At 44.8% G+C, this 20,034-nt stretch overlaps 1 protein-coding gene across 1 annotated transcript in view; it reads right to left on the bottom strand.

The window, feature by feature from the left end:
- csmd1b (CUB and Sushi multiple domains 1b) overlaps positions 1–20,034 on the bottom strand; it is a 2,043,836-nt gene that overhangs the window by 215,896 nt on the left and 1,807,906 nt on the right. Inside the window, exon 50 of the mRNA XM_078213588.1 lies at positions 16,443–16,589. Coding sequence (XP_078069714.1) covers positions 16,443–16,589 — 147 coding nt within the window. The remainder of the gene's footprint in view (positions 1–16,442; positions 16,590–20,034) is intronic.

Genomic DNA, 20,034 nt, shown 5'->3' with positions numbered 1-20,034 from the left:
TGGCAAGATTTGGTCCTTGTAGGTACCACCTCATATGTCACATGTGAGTGAGAGAAGATGGTGGCAACAGTGACACCAGTGGAGACTCCACATCAGAGGACGCAGGGCTGTCCATGCTCGACAGAGCAGGAAATTGATGTTGGATCCCAGGGACCATCAATGAAAAAGGTAATCATTGAGAGTGTATTTATTTATGAGTCACAAGTAGGCTTACATTAACACTGCAATGAAGTTACTGTGAAAATTCCCCAGTCGCCACACTCCGGCGCCTGTTCAGGTACACTGAGGGAGAATTTAGCATGGCCAATGTACCTAACCTGCACATCTTTGGACTGTGGGAGGAATCCGGAGCACCCGGAGGAAACCCACGCAGACATGGGGAGAACGTGCAAACTCCACACAAACCTGAGGTATTGGCAGTCCTTCCATGCACACAATCCATAATTACAGAGAGAATAGGGGAGTCCAGTTCAAACCTGAAGTGCATCATGCACAGGCCAAACACTTGCTCAATACCATGCTAGTGGACATATTGCTGTCATTGAATTGCTCTTGGGCTTCACTGCTGCATTCCTCACAGGTATTGTCAGCCAAGTTTGAACAGGATATTCTTTGTTGCCAAGCAACCAACCTTTAAGCCTGAGCTCACGTTTTGAGTCTGGAGGACCCTTAGTCAGAGCTCAGGCCATCCAGACTCGAAATGTGTATTGACAAAATGAATCCCTCGCATCTTGCATACATTCTGGTTGATCTGGGGGTGCACATTCTGTCATATGTGTGCCCTGTAGCTGTCAAATGCCAGCTAGAGTCAGAAACACGATTATGACTGGCAGCAAAGTTAATATAATTGCTGGACATGTCAAAAGGCCAGAATTAGAAGAGCATAGATATCTCAGAGAGCTGTGGATTTGGAGGAGATTACAGAGATAGAAACGGGCAAGGTCATGGAGTGATTTGAAAACAAGGATGAAAATTTTAAAATCAAAACATTGCTTGGCTGTGAGCCAACAAAGGTTAGCAGACGCAAGGATGATAGGGAAACAGGGCTTGCTGCGAGTTGAGACTTTGGGCAGCAGAGTTTTGGATGACCTTAAGTTAAAAGAGGGGAGAGTGGAAGAGAGCAACCAAGAGTGCACTGGAATGATCGCGTCCAGGTAACAAAGACATGGATAAGGGTTACAGCGTCAGATGATCCATGACAGGAATGAAATTGGGCATTGTTATGGAGCTGGGAATATGTGGTCTCAATGATGGTAGGAATATAAGGTCAGAAGCTATCTTTAGATCAAATGTGACACCAGGATTGCGAATAGACAGGCTTAATTTCAGTTGGTTGCCACGGAAAAGGGTGGAGTTGGTAGCTAGAGAATGGAATGTGGAGCCGGGGGCAAAAATGTTTTCCCAGTAATTAACTGGAGAAATTTCTGCTTATCTTGTACTGGATGCCAGATAAGCAGTCAGATAGTTTAGCAACAATGGCGGAGTCGAGAGAGCTGGATGTCATCTTGGATGATGTTGCAAAGGGTCGGTATGTAAATATTCAGATAGCTAATTCACCTCCCTGGAAGGCGTTGCATGCACTCTGGAGAATAAAGAAGTCAAAACTTTGGAGTCAATTTCCAAAGTGATCAGATTTCTGCTGACTTTAACCTGCCCCCGCGCTCCCATTCCTCCTCCTGATACCCAACACCTCGTGCGCCTCCCCGCATTCCTCCCCGCCATCCAAAATCTCGTGCCCCCCTCACATTCCTCCCTTGCCACCCAATCCCTCATGCACCCCTTAAAGTTTATTTATTAGTGTCACAGGTAGGCTGCAAAAATGAAATTGCTGTGAAAATCCCCTAGTCGCCACACTCCGGCACCTGTTCGGGTACACCGAGGGAGAATTTAGCATGGCCAATGCACCTAACCATCGGACTATGGGAAGAAACCAGAGCACCTGGAGGAAACCCATGCGGACATGGGGAGAATGTATGGACTCCGCACTGACAGTGACCCAAGCCTGGAATTGAACCTGGGTCCCTGGTGCTGTGAGGCAGCAGTACTAACCATTGTGCCATCCCTCATATCCCACCAACCTGCAGCTACAGCCACAAGTTCCTCAATATTCAAATGTCCCTGCTGCAGGTCACTACATATAACAGCTACAAAATATTGCATGCCCCTCCAAAGCCAGTATATCCTTTCTCAAGTAAGAAAGGATATACTGGCACTGGAGGGGTGCAGAGGAGATTCACTAGGTTGATTCCGGATTTGAGAGGGTTGACTGATGAGGAGAGATTGAGTAGACTGGGGCTATACTCATTGGAATTCAGAAGAATGAGGGGAGATCTTATAGAAACATATCAGATTATGAAGGAAATAGATAAGATAGAAGCAGGGAAATTGTTTCCATGGCAGGTGAAACTAGAACTGGAGGCATGACGTCAAAATAAGGGGGAGCAGAATTAGGACCTAGTTGAGGAGGAACTTCTTCACACAAAGGGTTGTGAATCTGTGGAATTCCCTGCCCAGTGAAGCAGTTGAGGCTACCTCATTGAATGTTTTTAAAGCAAGGATAGATAAAGTTTTGAACAGTAAAAGAATTAAGGGTTATGGTGAACGGGTGGGTAAGTGGAGCTGAGTCCATGAAGAGATCAGCCATGATCTTATTGAATGGCGGAGCAGCTCGAGGGGCCAGATGGCCTACTCCTGCTCCTAGTTCTTATGTTCTCCTTCCATGTCTGAAAGTCAAAACCTATTGCCCCATACCCTTCTCTAACTTGCACTTTCCTGGGATGCAGAAGATTAAGAAGAGCATACATATCTGAAGGCAGGAAGATAAGAAGAGCGATCTTTCGAAAAGTAATAGTTCAGCAACCTTAGTCATGTTTTCAATGTTTTGGTCAGATATTTGTCTCATACTCAGGACCAATGGAACCTCCTGATTGCACATTTTGCTTACAAAACAAACCAATATATTACTGTATGTATACAAAACGTATACTATAACACCATCCTGGGATTAATCAGAAAGCCTCATTTAAGCTCAAAATGACACAAGCCCCGTTGAATCTCCTAGATTTCAAATAGAGGAAGTATACATACTCTATTAGACCATAAAATATGACGTTTATTGATTACAAATTGTGGATAGTCAATGAAAAGGGCCAAAACAGCAGCTTGCCATATTTGTACCAGAACTTTTAACTTCTGTTCCTCTTCACATCGAGAAATAACAAGAGATGCAATACTTTGCTCACAATATTAAACTTGGATTGGGTTCTCATACATTGTTGTGTATAATGGCAGTAAGAAGTCTCACAACACCAGGTTAAAGTCCAACAGGTTTATTTGGAAGGAAAATCCACTAGCTTTCGAAGCGCTGCTCCTTCGTCAGGTAAGTGGGAGTTCTGTTCACAAACAGGGCATATAAAGACATATGCCCTACATAAGAACATAAGAAATAAGAGCAGGAGTAGGCCATCTAGCCCCTCGAGCCTGCCCCGCCATTCAACAAGATCATGGCTGATCTGATAGTGGTTTAGTTCCACTTACCCGCCCGCACCCCATAACCCTTAATTCCCTTAATGATCAGAAATCTATCCACCTGTGACTTAAACATATTTAACGAGGTAGCCTCCACTGCTTCAATGGGCAGAGAATTCCAGAGATTCACTACCCTCAGAGAAGAAGTTCCTCCTCAACTCTGTTCTAAACTGACTCCCCCTTATTTTGAGGCGGTGTCCTCTAGTTCTTGTTTCCTTTCTAAGTGGAAAGAATCTCTCTGCCTCTACCCTGTCTAGCCCCTTCATTATCTTATATGTCTCTAAAAGAGCTCCCTTCAGCCTTCTAAACTCCAACGAGTACAGGCCCAATCTACTCAATCTCTCTTCATAAGCTAACCCACCCATCTCCGGTATCAACCTGGTGAACCTTCTCTGTACTCCCTCCAAGGCCAATATTTCCTTTCGCAAATAAGGGGTCCAAAATTGCACACAGTACTCTAGTTGCAGCCTCACCAGTACCTTGTACAATTGCAGCAAGACCTCCCTGCTTTTATACTCCATCCCCTTCGCGATAAAGGCCAACATTCCATTTGCCTTCTTTATCACCTGCTGCACCTGCAAACTGAGTTTTTGCGATTCATGCACAAGGACCCTCAGGTCCCTCTGCACAGTAGCATGTTGTAATTTTTCACCATTTAAATAATAGTCCATTTTACTATTATTCCTTCCAAACTGGATAACCTCACACTTGTCAATGTTATACTCCATCTACCAGGTCCTCGCCCACTCACTTAGCCTATCCAAATCTCTCTGCAGACTTTCCGCATCCTCCACGCAATTCGCTTTCCCACTCATCTTTGTATCATCCGCAAACTTTGTTATCCTACACTCGGTCCCCTCCTCCAGATCGTCTATGTATATGGTAATCAGTTGAGGCCCCAGCACCGATCCCTGCCGCACGCCACTAGTCACCAACTGCCAACCAGAAAAGCACCCATTTATTCCAACTCTCTGCTTTCTGTTAGATAGCCAATCCTCAATCCACGCTAACACTTTACCCCCAACTCCGTGTACCCTAATCTTCTGCAGCAACCTTTTGTGAGGCACCTTATCGAACGCCTTCTGGAAATCCAAAAACACCACATCCACTGGTTCCCCTCTGTCAACCGCACTCGTTACATCTTCATAAAAATCCAGTAAATTCGTCAAACACGACTTTCCCTTCATGAATCCATGCTGCGTCTGCTTGATCAAACCATTTTTTTTTTTTTTATACAGGTGTCCTGCTATTTCTTCTTTAATGATGGATTCCAGCAATTTCACAACTACGGACATTAAACTAACCGGCCTGTAGTTACCCGCCTTTTAATGTGGTGTCACATTAGCTGTTTTCCAATCAGCCAGCACTTCCCCAGAGTCCAGTGAATTTTGATAAATTACAACCAACGCATCCGCTATTACTTCTGCCATTTCTTTCAGCACCCTGGGATGCATTCCATCTGGGCCTGGGGACTTGTCTACCTTTAGTCCCATTCGCCTACCAAGCACTACCTCTTTAGTAATAGTAATAGTTTTAAGGACCTCACTCCCTACAGTCCCACGACCATCAATTTTTGGTAAGCTATTTGTGTTCTGTTTGTGAACAGAACTCCCACTTACCTGACGAAGGAGCAGCGCTCCTAAAGCTAGTGGATTTTGCTACCAAATAAACCTGTTGGACTTTAACCTGGTGTTGTGAGACTTCTTACTGTGTTTACCCCAGTCCAACACCGGCATCTCCACGTCGTGTATAATGGCCACAGAGCATCACAAGACCTCAAGCTGAGCGACAGTACTTTGAGACAAGACAAGCGGATGAGCTGAGAAAGACAGAACAAGGAGTTTCTTTCAACTTGTCGATTAAGTCCTTTTCCAAAGGCATAAAATGGGAGTTTACCACAAAAAGGAAAACTACGCATTTAAACTCAATTCTTTCAGGTACTGCCAAGACAAAGGGAATCTAGTGCAAATCTTTTACACTTGTGAAAGCGTAATAGTTTCCATTGACTTTAAAACACCAGGGTTGCTTATTGACTGGGATGTCACACCATCTAGTATGGCTGGAGATTTGAAAAACTTTCTAGTTTTACATTAACCTCTTTCTCCTGTTTGGATGGACTATGATACCACACCTCATTAACTGCACTGCCTGACAAGATTACTTTTAGAATGAAGCTTTTCTTGTCCCCCAAACGTATTTATCTCACAATTTTTTCAATCTCTGACTCTCCTAGTGACTTTGTGTATTCAGTTAGATAAGCAATTGCAAATTTGAAGAATCAAATTTGAAGCCATCAATCATTTTGGAGGAACAAACACTAATGATTGTGATCAAAAATAGTTAATAAGTTTAACTATGTTTGTTCTGCACACACTGGCCAAAACTGGTGACAGTGTGTGGCAAAGGCAAAAACAATAGGTGGATTGCTAGTGATGGGCAAAGTATATAGAAAAGTTTTAATGGTCGAAAACACTGGAAAGCAAAATCAGAGAGGGTGTTTAACAGGGAGCTAGTCTACCTGTGGGGATGTCTGGATTGCATGTCCAAAGTCAAATTTCAATACCCCGATTGCCAGTGGTTAAGCAATCCAAATTAACGGTGTGGGTGAGATGGCTAGCATATGGTTCAGAATAATAATGACAAAGCACAGGCTTGATTCCCATTCTGGCTGAGGTAGACTTGGGACCTGCCTCCTCGTCCTGTTGTGGAGACGCCAGCATTGGACTGGGCTAGGAACACTAAGAAGTCTCACAACACCAGGTTAAAGTCCAACAGGTTTATTTGTTGCACAAGCTTTCGGAGTGTCGCACCTTCTTCAGGTGAGTGAAGAGTTGTGTTCACAAACAGGGCATATATAGACACAGACTCAATTACAAGATAATGGTTGAAATGCGGGTCTTTACAGGTAATCAAGTCTTTGCAAGTACAGACAATGTGAGTGGAGAGAGGGTTAAGCACAGGTTAAAGAGATGTGTATTGTCTCCAGCTAGGACAGTTCGTGAGATTTTGCAAGCCCAGGCAAATCGTGGGGGTTACAGATAGTGTGACATGAACCCAAGATCCCGGTTGAGGCCGTCCTCATGTGTGCGGAACTTGGCTATCAGTCTCTGCTCGGCGATTCTGCGTTGTCGTGTGTCGTGAAGGCCGCCTTGGAGAATGCTTATCTGAAGATCAGAGGCTGAATGCCCGTGACTGCTCAAGTGTTCCCCGACAGGAAGAGAACACTCCTGCCTGGTGATTGTCAAACGGTGTCCATTCGTCTGTTGTCATAGCGTCTGCATGGTCTCGCCACGATACCATGTCTAGGGACATCCTTTCCTGCATTATATCAACTCAGACTGATCAAGATCTTTGATCCGGACCTTCAGAACACCCTCCGTGCTCTCATCCCATGTAGGAGATCTCTACTGCCTCCCAAAGATACACAAGGCCAACACACCCGGCCATTCCATTGTATCAGGCAATGGGACCCTGTGTGAGAACCTCTCCGGCTATGTCGAGGGCATCCTGGAACCATTGTACAAAGAAACCCCAGCTTCTGTCGCAACACTACGGACTTCCTCCAGAAACTCAGCACACATGCAGCAGTTGAACCAGGAGCACTCCCTCGTTACAATGGATGTCTCAGCACCAGCATCCCCCACGACGACGGCATTGCTGCAACTGCCTCAGTACTGAATGCCGACAACTGCCAATCTCCAGATGCAATTCTACACCTCATCCGCTTCATCCTGGACCACAACGTCTTCACCTTCAACAAACAATTCTTCATCCAGACACACGGAACAGCCATGGTGACCAAATTTGCACCTCAATATGCCAACATCTTCATGCACAGGTTCGAACAAGATCTCTTCACCGCACAGGATCTTCAAACGATGCTATACACTAGATACATCGATGACATTTTCTTCCTTTGGATTCTTGGCAAACAATCACTGAAACAACTATATGATGATATCAACAAGTTCCATCCCACCATGAGACTCACCATGGACTACTCTCCAGAATCGGTTGCATTCTTGGACACCTGCATCTCCATCAAGGATGGTCACTTCAGCACTTCACCATACCGCAAGCCCACTGATAACCTCACAATGCTCCACTTCTCCAGCTTCCACCCTAAACACGTTAAAGAAGCCATCCCTACTGACAAGCCTTCTGTATACACAGGATCTGCTCAAATGAGGAGGATCGCAACAGACATCTACGGACACTGAAATACGCCCTCATAAGAACAGGATATGGCGCTCAACTCATCGATCAACAGTTCCGACGCGCCACAGTGAAAAAACGCACCGACCTCCTAAGAAGACAAATACGGGACACGGCGGACAGAGTACCCTTCGTCGTCCAGTATTTCCCCAGAGCGGAGAAGCTGCGACATCTTCTCCAGAGCCTTCAACATGTCATCAATGAAGACGAACATCTCGCCAAGGCCATCCCCACCCACACCCCCACTTCTTGCCTTCAAACAATCACACAACCTCAAACTGACCATTGTCCGCAGCAAACTACCCAGCCTTCTGCAGAACAGTGACCACGGCACCACACAACCCTGCCACAGCAACCTCTGCAAGATGTGCTGGATCATCGACACGGATGCCATCATCTCACGTGAGAACACCATCCACCAGGTACACGGTACATACTCTTGCTACTCGACCAACGTTGTCTACCTGATACGCTGCAGGAAAGGATGTCCCGAGGCATGGTACATTGGAGAGACCATGCAGACACTACGACAACAGATGAATGAACACCGCTCGACAATCAAGAGGCAGGAGTGTTCTCTTCCTGTTGGGGAACACTTCAGCAGTCATGGGCATTCAGCCTCTGATCTTCGGGTAAGCGTTCTCCAAGGTGGCCTTCACAACACACAACAATGCAGAATCGCCGAGCAAAAACTGATAGCTAAGTTCCGCACACAAGGACAGCCTCAACCGGTATCTTGGGTTCATGTCACACTATCTGTAATCCCCACGACTTGCCTGGGCTTGCAAAATCTCACTAACTGTCCTGGCTGAAGACAATACACATCTCTTTAACCTGTGCTTAACCCTCTCTCCACTCACGTTGTCTGTACCTGTAAAGACTTGATTACCTGTAAAGGCTCGCATTCCGACCATTATCTTGTAAATTGAGTCTGTCTATGTATGCCCTGTTTGTGAACACAACTCTTCACTCACTTGAAGGAGCGACACTCCGAAAGCCTGTGCAACCAAATAAACCTGTTGGACTTCAACCTGGTGTTGAGACTTTTTACTGTCCTCATCCTGTCTCAGAGAGTGGAAGGCAATGGCGAATCATCACAGACCAGAACTGCCAAGAAACCAGCTCAAATTGAAGAATCAGAAGACAATGAGCCAAGGACCAGCCTTCAGGCACAGCATACATGTTGAATTGTAATACAGGAGTGAAAATGGCTCTTGTATTACAATTGGAAGGAATTAAAAGAAATGTTTGCTGCCAGTATTAGAGATAATTATGACAGTAAGAAGTGAATAGTTATGCACAAATGAAACAATGTATGGGGTGCAATTAATTTACACCAGCAGAGCAAAACAGGCTTGGAGAGAACTCAACCTGTCACACACACTGCACCAGTTTTTATTTTTCTTTGGCTGGGAAAACATTGCTGAGATTTTAATTTCAACTAAGTAAAGGTAACAATGAGATGAGGAACCACACATCCAAACAGAGCTTACACTCTCGTTCTGTGAACTTCAGCGGATAGTAGATCAGGAATGGTGAAAAAAAAATTGAAGCTAGTTTTTGTAAATGGCACAGACCAATTTCATACTTGCTGCATGGAACATCCAACTTCATTAGGCTCAGCAAAAGTTATGGTGAATATTGGATCAGCACTGTGGAATACTATAGCGTTCGAAGCGAATTGTGAGCAAATTCTAGGATATTGCTGGAGAGCAGCAAATGTAAATTATTGAAGGTCATCCTTCAAAGAAAGTGCACTGAAATGCTTTAGAGGCAGAATATGTTCTGAAGGAAGAATGGTCCATTATATTAGCAAGCAGAGTGGAAGCTGTTGGCCTGATAACCACTGTTATGTCCTGATGACTGGACACACCCCTACCGGTGCTGCCTGAGGCTCCTCCCCTGTTCACTGGGGTATAAAGGTGGCTGCTCCTCCCCTCCACCTCATTTTGGTCCAGTCCCTCGGTTAGAGTTCTCTGTAGAGTTAGTTCCCTTTTATAGTTAATAAAAGCCTATTATTCCAGATTCCGTCTCTGGGTGTTGATCGTACATCAATTTTATTAACTATATTAAAATTTTCTTGTGATGGAGCAACTCTTGAAGCCAGACAAACTCGAATTGGACCCTCAAGCCATGGGAGCCGCTGATAGTTTTGATCACTGGCTAAAATGTTTCCAGGCTTTCCTCGACACCTCTGCGGTCGTCCAGTCCGAGGCTGACAAACTCCACGTGCTCCGCGCACGAGTAATCGCCGTCATGTATGCTACCATCCGGGACGCCAACACGTATACGGCCGCAATCGAACTGCTAAAAGACCAATACCACAAGCGGCCTAATGAGGTCTACGCACGAGATCTACTAGCTACACGCCGACAACAGCCGGGTGAGTTGTGCGACCAATTTCTGCGCGCATTGCGAGTACTCACCCGGGCCTGCAACTGTACGGCAGTATCAGCCGCCCAAAATGCGGAGGACTTAATCCGGGATGCCTACGTCACGGGCATCGGGTCAAGTAGGACTACCAGCTACAACCCCCGGGGAAACGGACAGGTGGAAAGAGAGAACGTAACAGTCTGGAAGGCCGTTCTACTAGCTCTGCGGTCGAAGGGTCTTCCAGTCACCAGCTGGCAAGAGGTCCTCCCTGATGCACTACGCTCGATTAGGTCCCTCTTGTGTACGGCAACCAATGCCACTCCCCACGAACGAATGTTCGCGTTCCACAGGAAGTCGTCCTCGGGGACATCCCTACCGTCGTGGCTGGTGTACCCCGGCCCTGTTCTGCTCCGGAGGCACGTTCGGACCCGGAAGTCGGATCCCCTGGTAGATAGGGTCCAGCTCCTCCACGCCAATATGCCTACGTGGCGTATCCCGATGGGCGAGAGGACACAAGTCTCGATTCGAGACCTGGCACCCGCGGGTGCCCCGGAGTCCACTACGCCCCTAAACCCCACAGCCCCAAACTCTTTTGGTCTCCAAACAGCGCCAGGATCACTGCTCTCTCCTCTCACCCGTGTACAGCTCGCCTGAGCCCTGGGAACCGTCACCACGCACCCGGCAGTTGGACAAGGCTGTAGATGGGTCCGATAATCGGGTTTTGGCGCCCGAGCCGACCCGCAATCTCCGCAACTGACTTCGCGGCCGTCGGAACCGACATCGCAACCTACACTACAGCGGTCGCAGCGGCGGATCAAGCCACCGAACCGACTTAATCTCATCAGAACATAACAGTGGTTTACCACAGAAGCCAAGTCAAAAATCACTTTCAAAAAGTTAGGTGTTAATCAATGGAAAGTTATAAAAGCGAGAAGCAAGAAGTTGGTGGTACTGTTGTGGCAGAAATCTAAATGGGGATGCATCTAGAAAAGTTAAAATCACTTTTATGAACTATGACCCTGTAGTACAATAGGGGAAATTTGAAATTTCTTTAAAATGCTCTGGAATCTGTAATTGTTTCCGATTTGTCTAAAAAGGAGTTTGCATCAATTATAAAAGGATCTGTCGCAAATTTCTTGGATAATATGGAATTCTGGTCCATGTGACCTGGAAACCATACCAACAGGTGGGAAGTTACCATACACAAAGTGTTTCCAGCTAACACAAAGGAGAGCTGGAGCTACAAGGTGATCCGAACACATGCAGAAGAATTCGGAAGCACTGGACAAGTTGGCTAAAAAGATCTAAAAACTGGAAGGCTGGGAGAATAGCCCAGAGAACCTTAAGAGCTGGGTGCTTCACCAGAAGTGGCCAAACTGTGAACCTGGATGTTATCAGTTGATTAATTCAAAAGGAATCCTGGAGAGTTACACCATCTGGACAATCGTTACTCAAGGGGAAGAGGTTCATAGAAGTATAACTTGCTGACATAATCACACCCATGAAACTCGGATGTGACAGCTGCTGTCAAATAGGACTCATGTAAAATTGCCCATTTTGACAGGAAAAATAAAAAAAACCATATTATCTAAGTGGTGAGAGATTCCATAGCTCTGAGGTGCAGAGAGATCTGGGTGCATGAATCACCAAAGACTAGTACGGTGATTCCAGGAAAGCTAATAGAATATTGCAATTTATTGCAAGGGAGATGAATACCAAAGTAGGGAGGTTATGCTTCAGTTGCACAGGGCAAGAGTGAGCCACATTTGTAGTACTGCATACAGTATTGGTCACATTATTTAAGGAAAGATTCAGATGCATTGGAAGCAATTCAGAGAATTCAGAAGCACAATAAGCTTTTCCCAGTTTCAACTCTGAATGAACATTCTGCTTAGTAATTAAGTTTCTCAGGCAACCAGAATTCTTCACTACTTTATTGGTACATTTTCAATCTGCATTGCATTCATTCCTGGAATGGATTGGGTGTCTTATGAGGAAAGGTTGGATAGGCTATGCTTGTATCCACTGGAGTTTGGAAGAGTAAGAGGCAACAAGTGGTAACATAAAGATCCTTTGCGGACTTGACAGGGTGGGTGTGCAGATGATGTTTCCTCTTGTGGGACAGTCTAGAACTAGGAGTCACTATCAAAAAAAGGGGTCACTCATTTAAAATGGAGACAAGCAAAATTCTTTCACTCAGAAGGTCAAGAGTCTTTGGAACTCTTCCTGAAAAGGTTGTGAAAAGTCTTCGAATATTTTTAAGGCAGAGGTGGATAGAATCTTGGTAAGCGAAAGATGATACGTGATCAGGAATAGGTAGAGTGTAGATTTGAGGTTACGATCAGATTAGCTTAGATTGGAGGACCAGGCTTGAGGGGCTGAATGGCCTAATCCTGGTCCTTGTTAATCTGTTCATATGTAGAGGTTACAAGAAGTGAAATCTTGATGGTAATCTCTTCATTTTGGGGTCATTCAGTAAATTTAGTTATTTTAGTTTTTGGTTTCTCAACATGAACAAAACTGAAAAAAAATCAAATGTGGATCTATCACAGGATGTAACTGAGAGTAGTTGAGAATCACAATGAAAATATGTTTCATGGAAGAGAACACTGGAGAATAAGTTGAACTTTAGTGTCAAGAAGGGATATAACAACTGCAATGGAGATTGAAAATGTGCCAATAAAGTAGTGAAGAATGCTGGTTGCCTGAGAAACATAATTACGAAGCAGAATGCTCATTCAGAGTTGAAAATGGGAAAAGCTTATTATGCTTTTGATAAATTTCTGTCAGTGCTCAATACCTTTATAAAACCAGTAAAAATGGATGATACATCTAACAAAATGTATATATTGAAGAGCACAGCTGTTTCTCTTCCAAGTCTACACACACCATAACATGGTGAAATCCTGTGTCCTTCTCCCATGGTGGGTTTTGTGGCGGGGGCCATTTGAGCATGAAGGCCCTTTGACACTTTGTTGCCCTGTAACCAACTGAGGCCCTTAAAATAGGAATTTGCACATTTAAGGGCCTCATCATGCTGCCACTGGTATTACCCCAGCAACGGGTGGGAGATTAGCCATGCAGGGAGCGCAACAAATAAACCAGTGCCGGAATGCTTGCGAGATCCCAGGGAAGTTTACTTGTTCGAAGGCAGTCAGTCCCTTAATCGAGGAACTTGGCGTCCGGAGGTCTGGGTGGAAGGACTCTCCTGCCTGGCTTCCAAACTCCATAAGCCCCCACCCCTGCTTAACCCCTTGCATTACATCATTCACCCTTGCCTGGTTCTCTTGACAATCCGAGACCTTGTTGGGCATTGTACCAGTAGCAGCCTCCTCCTTCCTGCAGCAGCTGCTAAGTACAAAAGAACTGGCCAGTTGCTTTTGGTGGGTGAGACTTCCATCTGTGGAGTCCTTGTTCCCAGGGAAGGCCTGTCGCTTGCCTGTTCGTGTCCGAGTGGCACATGGCTTGGTGGAACTACTCGAAAAGAGGGTCTTTCCAACTGCAATCAAGATCCTTCCCACATTCACGAGAATCCATTCCATGAGATATCCAGTTACTGAATAAGCCTAACCCTAAACCTAATGAAGTTTGGCAGAGCAAGAAGAAAGGGGACATGTCCTCTCTCTGTCTGACCCCAAAAAACCTAATGAAGTTCACAAGGTAAAGGACATTGGCATTGCTGATAAAATATGCACATCTTCCGAACCTACTTAAGGACGATGCTAAGGAGAATGTCAATGAACTATTTATAGCTGCAGACTATTCCACAATGATCATGGAATCTTGCAGTGCAGAAGGAGGCCATTCAGCCCATCGAGTCTGCATCGACCGCAATCCCACCCAGGCCCAATCCCCATAACCCCATGCAGTTACCCTGGCTACTCCCCTTGATCCGATGGGGCAATTTAGCACGGCCAATCCACCTAACCCGCACATCTTTGGACTGTGGGAGGAAACCAGAGCATTTGGTGGAAACCCATGCAGACACAGGGAGAATGTGCAAACTCCACACAGACAGTGACTTAAGTTGGGAATTGAACCTGGGTCGCTGGTACCGTGAGGCAGCAGCGCTAACCACTGTGCCACCGTGTTGCCCCATGATGATGATACATTCTTGTTCCCTATTAGAAAAAAAAAGCAGTGTACTGCACATGAAGAGTTACAACAGAAAAATCACAGCCTGCCAACAATAAAGAAAACTAAGTGCACCAAACTGGAATCCACCTAAAAGCCACTGACACCAGAAACTGGAGACCTGGCAACTGAATAGTGTTTCACCCAATATTGGTCCTCAGGCCTAATTTCCAATGAGTGGGTGAGCAGTGAGAGTGATAGGAAAAGTGGGATTAAAAATTGGGCCACTGGAATGCCAGCAGCAGCACTTGAGTAAGTGAAGATGTGGAGTGATCGGAAGGGTTGGCAGGTCGGGAGTGACAAACAATGGTCAGGAAGGGTGACAACTGGAACCAATATGTCAGGAAATCAGGGGTCAGGAGGCAATGAGGGCAATTTGGAAGGGGAGGTTTGGAGGTGGAAGCAGTCAAGATGGGCCTTGTTATGGAATACTGCTCTTCCAAGCTCCAAATTCAGATATGTATATTTTAAAAATGTAACTTGCTGTTTGTGAATAAGATGTCTGAAGCAGTTGTAATGGATGAATGTGAAAATGACATCAGGGATAACATGAAGAACTCCATATCATATGAATTAGATTGCATTTTTTGGATAAATTATTGGATTAGCTGATGTGGGCACCCTGGAAGACCAGGGCTTTTCAAATTGGGGGTCAAATCCCCAGTGGCTGCTGACTGAATGTTAAATGAATGACCCTTTAAATCCTCGTGTTCTTGTTAATGGTGGGCATGGTCTAAATGGCCGTGCTCAAGGTCTGATTCCTACCTCAAGAAAACCAACTGAAAAGTTGTGAACATTAAAAACTCTGACACTACGATCTGTCTTGTATTTGGAGGGGAAATATTGAGGCATTCTAAAGGGTACAGAAAAGGGCCATGAAGCTAATCCCTGATTTACAACACCTAGTTACCTAAATAGCCTGAAAAAACTCTTTGGAGAAGGAAGATTCATGGATGATTTGGACAAGCATTATTTAATAATAAAGGAACTGAATTATCTTTACCTGGGGAAATTATTTGAATAAATAGGTTAGAAAGGACCAGGGGTCACATTTGCAGGCTTTGTAATGGCAGAACCAAGATGGAAAAGAAGAACTGCCTAACATCCAGGGGAACAGTAGACTTGTAGAACAAGATACCACTTCATGTCGTGAGCACCGATCCATTGTATCCCTTCAAAGAAAAGGGGGTATCGGTTAGCTCAGTTGACTGGACAATTGGTTTTGCTGCACAGTGAAGCCAACAGAACGGGTTCAATTCCCATATGGGCTGAGGTTATTCATGAAGGCCCCTTCCTAACCTTGCCCCTTGCTTGGGGTGTGATGATCTTCAGGTTAAATCGCCACCAGTCAGCTCTTCACCTCAAAGGGGAGAGGAACCTGTGGTTATCTGGGACTATGGCAAGTTTACCTTTACCTCAAGGAAAAGCTGTACATGTTCTTAACTTGAGTAAAGATCACCTTGAGGTTGGTACCCTGTAATGTAAGACAGTCTATGTAATCTCTTGGACTGGTGTATAATTTCAGATGGAAGTTCTGTTCTGTGGCTCACTAATATTCATGATGTGGAGATGCCGGTGTTGGACTGGGTTAAACACAGTAAGAAGTCTCACAACACCAACTTAACCCCTTGCATAACATCAACGTCAACATAACATGGTGTTGTGAGACTTCTTACTGTCACTAATACTCAACAGCATGGGTTGTGGGGATGTCACTTGCTGAAAAATATTTCTGCTGAAAATCTCCCAAATGGTTGTTAACCATATAATTGTGTGTGAAATTGAGCCTTGGAGACCAGCAAAGTCCCAAACTGTGTTAATTCCAAGAATTATCCTCAGTGCCCCAGGTTTGGGAAAGAGAGAAGAGTGCCAGGGTTCCTGTTTCAGAATGTTACTCTGATAGAACGTGTGTGTGCACATTTAGATATGATAGCATTGGGTTTGACGCCCTGCTGTTGAGCATGTCACCCAGTGAAACTGAAACACAGCAAGAGAGGAGGAGAGGAGAGGAAAAACTTGGACTTGAGTAAAAGATATCTCAATTGTATAACATCCTCAAAGTACACTGGTGAGAGCAGAGGGGTTATAAATATTTATCACACATATTTCAAAACACAGGGTGTTTTTACATCCATTGAAGGGGATCTTCAGATCTAAACAAAGTTACAAGACGTGAAATTACAGTTCCCTACCTGTGTACTGGATTTTGAATCCCTTTTTGCTGGTTGCATGATCTGTTGACCAACGTAAATACAGTTGTCTTCCTGTGCTTGTAAAATTCCTTGGTCCAGTGTGATTTCCACTGAGAGCAACCAACAGTCGACTTTGACCTGTGGGTCCTATTAAATTAGAAACAACCGTCAATGAACTCTTTAGAAATGTTTAGTTTGCAAGCTGGAATTCTGAAAATAATACAAGCCAGTGTGCCAAAGTTACAGCTATTAAAAGGGAACTATATTGACAGATGAAAGCTTTCCTTTTTTAGCCATTATACTGCAGATCCATTCAATTTGTAAACACATATTTTAGTTCCCATGGAGAGCTTGGAATGAACTATATGGTAAAGTGTTCCACTTCTCTCACAAGCCTCAGGAAAACAGTGTGTTATGAGGTCCAATCTAGTGAGAAAATCTCACCATCTCTAATGCACTTGGTGCCGGCAATAGCATTCATTACTGGACTTGAACTGAAAATTAAGATGGAAGACAAGGTGCAAATGTAAAGCGCATTGCACAATGATTAAGTCAACCTAAGGCAAATTGCTTAAGGAGTACCGAGGAATTGAATAAAAGTTAACTTTCAATGAAATTAATATAACAACTTGTAGCTTCCTTGTAGTTTAGGCAAATAAACACGTTAAGTTGGAAATGAATTGTTTCTTTGAGGTATCTGGATTGTTAAAGGTTGAATAGTGGGTATAAAACCTTCAATTAAATATGAATACAAAAATAAAATCCTGCAGTTGCTGGAAATCTGAAATAAAGATAATATGTTGGAAGTACTGTAGCAGGTATGACTACACTTGTGGAGAGAGAATGAGAGTTCATGTTTCCAACTGATAGTCTCTTGGCAGAAGTTCTGACAGTCTTCTGAAGAAAGATCATTGACCTGAAACATATTTTTGACCTAATCAAACGATTCCATTTTTTTAATAGCTTGTCAGTGATGAAAGCACGTGAGAAGAAAAATTCAATAATATCAAAGACAAGAAAAAACTTCTTTAAATTTGGCAGTTGCACTCGCAACTTAGCTCCAATCTCCGTATTTTCTCCTTATTTCTCTTGCTGGAGCTGCCTGAGGCCTGTCTACAGTCTAAATCCCAACCTCAGTTGTGAATCTCATCAATCCCATACTGTGAACAGTTCACGTTTTATCCACCACCAGCTGGGTATCCTCCATCAACAAACAAAGAACAGTACAGCACAGGAAACAGGCCCTTCGGCCCTCCAAGCCTGTGCCGCTCATTGGTCCAACTAGACCATTCGTTTGTATCCCTCCATTCCCAGACTGCTCATGTGACTATCCAGGTAAGTCTTAAACGATGCCAGCATGTCTGTCTCCACCACCCTACTTGGCAGCGCATTCCAGGCCCCCACCACTCTCTGTCTAAAAAACGTCCCTCTGAAATCTGAGTTATACCTTGCCCCTCTCACCTTGAGCCCGTGACCCCTCGTAATCATCACCTCCGACCTGGGAAAAAGCTTCCCACTGTTCACCGTATCTATACACTCCATAATTTTGTACACCTCTATTAGGTCTCCCCTCATTCTCCATCTTTCCAGGGAGAACAGGCCCAGTTTACCCAGTCTCTCCTCATAGCTAAGACCCTCCATACCAGGCAACATCCTGGTAAACCTTCTCTGCACTCTAAAGCCTCCACGTCCTTCTGGTAGTGCGGCGACCAGAACTGGATGCAGTACTCCAAATGTGGCCTAACCAGCGTTCTATACAGCTGCAACATCAGACTCCAGATTTTATACTCTATACCCCGTCCTATAAAGGCAAGCATACCATATGCCTTCTTCACCAGCTTCTCCACCTGTGCTGCCACTTTCAAGGATTTGTGGACTTCCACACCTAGGTCCCTCTGTGTTTCTATACTCTTGATGGCTCTGCCATCTATTGTATAACTCCCCCCTACATTAGTTCTTCCAAAATGCATCACTTCGCATTCATCTGGATTAAATTCCATCTGCCATTTCTCCGCCCAATTTTCCAGCCTATCTATATCCTGCTGTATTGTCCAACAATGTTCATCGCTGTCCGCAAGTCCAGCCATCTTCGTGTCATCCGCAAACTTGCTGATAACACCAGTTACACCTTCTTCCAAATCATTTTTTATATCACAAATAGCAGAGGTCCCAGTGCAGAGCCCTGCGAAACACCACTGGTCACAGACCTCCAGCTGGAAAAAGACCCTTCGACTGCTACCCTCTGTCTGCTGTGGCCAACACAGTAAGAGTTTTAACAACCATTAGCTTTCGGAGCGCTGCTCCTTCGTCAGATGGAGTGGAAATCTGCTCTCAAACACAAAATCAAGTTACAGAATATTGATTATAATGCGAATCCCTACAACCAACCAGATCTTAAAGACACAGACAATGTGAGTGGATGTTGGATTTATGTCACACTATCAGTAACCCCCACAGCTTGCCTCCTGGACTTGCTGGCTGTCCTGTCTGGAGACAATACACATCTCTTTAACCTGTGCTTAATGCTCCCTCCACTCACATTGTCTGTATCTTTAAGATCTGGTTGGCTGTAGGGATTCGTATTCTAATCGTGTTCTGTAACTTGATTTTGTGTCTCTGTGCCATGTTTGAGAGCAGATTTCCACTCCATCTGACGAAGGAGCAGCGCTCCGAAAGCTAATGGTATTTGCTACCAAATAAACCCGTTGGACTTTAACCTGGTGTTGTGAAAACTCTTACTGTGTTTACCTCAGTCCAACGCCGGCATCCCCACATCCTGTGGCCAAACCAGTTTTCTACCCATCTAGCCACCTCTCCTTGTATCCCATGAGCCTTAACCTTCTTAACCAACCTGCCATGAGGGACTTTGTCAAATGCCTTACTGAAATCCATATAGACGACATCCACGGCCCTTCCTTCGTCAACCATTTTTGTCACTTCCTCAAAAAACTCCACCAAATTTGTAAGGCACGACCTCCCTCTTACAAAACCATGCTGTTTGTCATTAATGAGATTGTTCCGTTCTAAATGCGCATACATCCTGTCTCTAAGAATCCTCTCCAACAACTTCCCTATCACTGGCCTATAATTACCCGGGTTATCCCTGCTACCCTTCTTAAATAACGGTACCATATTTGCTATCCTCCACTCCTCAGGGACTCACCTCTGTCCAATGAAGAGACAAAGGTTTCCGTCAGAGGCCCAGCAATTACATCTCTTGTCTCCCTGAGCAGTCTAGGATAGATGCCATCAGGCCCTGGGGATTTGTCCGTTTTAATGTGACCTAAAAAACCTAACACTTCCTCCCTTGTAATGGAGATTCTCTCTAACGGGTCAACACCTCCCTCTGAGACACTCCCAGTCAACAAGTCCCTCTCCTTTGTGAATACCGATGCAAAGTATTCATTGAGGATCTCCCCTATTCCCTTGGGTTCCAAGCATAATTCCCCTCCTTTGTCCCCGAGAGGTCCGGTTTTTTCCCTGACAACTCTTTTGTTCCTAACCTATGAATAAAATGCCTTAGGATTCTCCTTAATCCTGTCTGCTAAGAACATTTCGTGACCTCTTTTTGCCCTTCTAACTCCCCGTTTGA

Source organism: Mustelus asterias, chromosome 5, assembly GCF_964213995.1.
Source record: "Mustelus asterias chromosome 5, sMusAst1.hap1.1, whole genome shotgun sequence".
Classification (NCBI taxonomy): Eukaryota; Metazoa; Chordata; class Chondrichthyes; order Carcharhiniformes; family Triakidae; genus Mustelus; species Mustelus asterias.
The sequence above is the reverse complement of the archived record's forward strand: the minus strand, read 5'-3'. Positions and strand labels throughout refer to the sequence as shown.